At 41.8% G+C, this 2,873-nt stretch overlaps 1 protein-coding gene across 1 annotated transcript; it reads left to right on the top strand.

Moving 5' to 3' along the window:
• The first annotated feature begins 354 nt into the window (after nucleotides 1–354).
• On the top strand, nucleotides 355–2,080 carry MC4R (melanocortin 4 receptor). The gene has a single exon (XM_017528772.2). The coding sequence runs from the start codon at nucleotides 801–803 to the stop codon at nucleotides 1,797–1,799; it is 999 nt and encodes a 332-aa protein (XP_017384261.1). The 5' UTR covers nucleotides 355–800; the 3' UTR covers nucleotides 1,800–2,080.
• The last annotated feature ends 793 nt before the right edge of the window (nucleotides 2,081–2,873 follow it).

The raw sequence follows: 2,873 nt of genomic DNA, 5'->3' as shown, positions 1-2,873 counted from the left end.
AGAGAGAGAGAGAGAGAGAGAGAGAGAGAGAGAGAGAGAGAGAGAGAGAGAGGATAACCTCTCTTTTACACGAGAATGAACCTGGCTGCCTCAAGATAAGTTGTTCTGATATCACAGAATGGCCTCTAGGGATCAAGTTGTTTCCCTTGAAAACTTGGAAAGGGAAATTCAGTCTCTCCTATCTGGCTTGCTTCCCGACTTCAGACTTTAGGAGCTTCTGCACTGTGTCGCCCTGCAATTTGTTTCTCTGAAACATAATCCTGTCTCACAGACTCCCACTGCATTAGGATTGGTCAGAAGGAAGCAGAGGAGGAGCCACGGTGAACATGTTTTTTCCTCTCCACACACCATAAAATCAGCGGCTGGCGCCTACAGCCCCTAACACTCAAAGCAATGCTCAGGCTGGAAGCAGATGCTTCCCGAGAGGCAGCGGATGTGAGCATGTGCACACAGGTTCGTCTCCCAATGGCACGGCAGCTTCTAGGAAAATTATTTTGAACAGACTTGAATGCGTAAGATTAAAGTTAAAGCAGAAGTGAGAACAAAAAAGCAAAGAGCAGACTCTTCCAACTGAGAATGAATATTTTGAAGCCCAAGATTTTAAAGTGATGACGATCAGAGTCGTACCTAAAAGAAACTAAAAACTCCATGTCAAGCTCTGGACTTGGGACATTTACTCACAGGAGGCGTGGCAATTTTAGCCTCACAACTTTCAGACAGATAAAGACTGGGAGGAAATAACTGAGGCGACTCCCTGACCCAGGAGGTTAATTCAGGGGGACACAAATCCTCCTGCCAGCATGGTGAACTCCACCCACCGTGGGATGCACACTTCTCTGCACTTCTGGAACCGCAGCAGCTACAGACTGCACGGCAATGCCAGTGAGTCCCTTGGAAAAGGCTACTCTGATGGAGGGTGCTACGAGCAACTTTTTGTCTCTCCTGAGGTGTTTGTGACTCTGGGTGTCATCAGCTTGCTGGAGAATATCTTAGTGATTGTGGCAATAGCCAAGAACAAGAATCTGCATTCACCCATGTACTTTTTCATCTGCAGCCTGGCTGTGGCTGATATGCTGGTAAGCGTTTCAAATGGATCAGAAACCATTGTCATCACCCTATTAAACAGTACAGATACGGACGCACAGAGTTTCACAGTGAATATTGATAATGTCATTGACTCGGTGATCTGTAGCTCCTTGCTTGCATCCATTTGCAGCCTGCTTTCAATCGCAGTGGACAGGTATTTTACTATCTTCTATGCTCTCCAGTACCATAACATTATGACAGTTAAGCGGGTTGGGATCACCATAAGTTGTATCTGGGCAGCTTGCACGGTGTCAGGCATTTTGTTCATCATTTACTCAGATAGTAGTGCTGTCATCATCTGCCTCATCACCATGTTCTTCACCATGCTGGCTCTCATGGCTTCTCTCTATGTCCACATGTTCCTGATGGCCAGGCTTCACATTAAGAGGATCGCTGTCCTCCCCGGCACTGGTGCCATCCACCAAGGCGCCAATATGAAGGGGGCGATTACCTTGACCATCCTGATTGGCGTCTTTGTTGTCTGCTGGGCCCCATTCTTCCTCCACTTAATATTCTACATCTCTTGTCCTCAGAATCCATATTGTGTGTGCTTCATGTCTCACTTTAACTTGTATCTCATACTGATCATGTGTAATTCAATCATCGATCCTCTGATTTATGCACTCCGGAGCCAAGAACTGAGGAAAACCTTCAAAGAGATCATCTGTTGCTATCCCCTGGGAAGTCTTTGTGACTTGTCTAGCAGATATTAAATGGGGACAGAGCACGCAGCATAGAAACATGCATAAAAGTCATTTTCACTCTTAACCTACCTGAATATTGTTACTTCTGCAACAGCTTTTTCATCTGTGTCGGGTACTGATTGAGAATATCCATTGTGTAAATTTATGATTCTTAATGAGAAAAAATGTCTAGTCTCTGTATTATTTCTAATGTCATGCTACTTTTTGGCCATAAAGTGTTAATTTGTGTTTTAGATTGTAGGCACTATGGATTTACAAAATGAAAAGTCCTTATTAAAAGCTTAACAATGTCTCTTTCTTGTCATTCATAAGCATTGGACACTTTGTATGCTTCAGCAACATAGGAATCAGAGCCTCATTAAATATATTCTAATAAATGCTTTATTATATTACACTACACACCATTGAAATGTAGAGATTTCATTCTAGCACTTAAGGGAAAATAAGACGAGATGCATAATTATTTTAAAAAATAACATCATCACTGAAATTTCAAGTAATTTAATTAAAGGTTTGTTCATCTTCCCTGTGAAGTAGAAATGAGGCTCCTCTTGACAGAAAAACAAGTACTGAAGAAAGAGAGATGCTGAATCAGAAAACTATGTGTGCTTCGCCAACACAGATTCATCTGCCTTAGCAAACAGTATGATAGTTCACACAGGCAATTCAGTTTTGGGTGGGGGTGGGAAATGGAAGCTATGGAGATGAAAGTGTTCTGGAAACCCTAAGTTGCCATCTCAAGATAAATTTCCTGATACCAAATCATCCCTAAACAATATTAATAAAACAGAGAACAGAGTATTTATGCTCCTTTTAACCAGGAATTCAGCATCTTCGGAAGGGTCCAGAAAAGGTGATATTGTACTGAGAGATTTAGCTTCCTGTTTCTGGAGAACTATAGGACTGATGTCGAATTCTTTCTCGTCTCATGTGAAAGTGACTTGCTGCTTATTTTTTGAACTGGAGTACAAATGTTGATTAACAAGGATTTTAAATTTCAAAACCAAATTCATAGCACAAGTGTTTTCCAGCAATATTTGTAAATATCTAAAATAAGGGTACCTGTGATGCCGGTACATTTTA

Source organism: Cebus imitator, unplaced genomic scaffold (genome assembly GCF_001604975.1).
Source record: "Cebus imitator isolate Cc_AM_T3 unplaced genomic scaffold, Cebus_imitator-1.0 Scaffold55, whole genome shotgun sequence".
Taxonomy (NCBI): domain Eukaryota; kingdom Metazoa; phylum Chordata; class Mammalia; order Primates; family Cebidae; genus Cebus; species Cebus imitator.
Note: the sequence above shows the minus strand (reverse complement) of the source record. Positions and strands in the feature narration are given on the sequence as shown.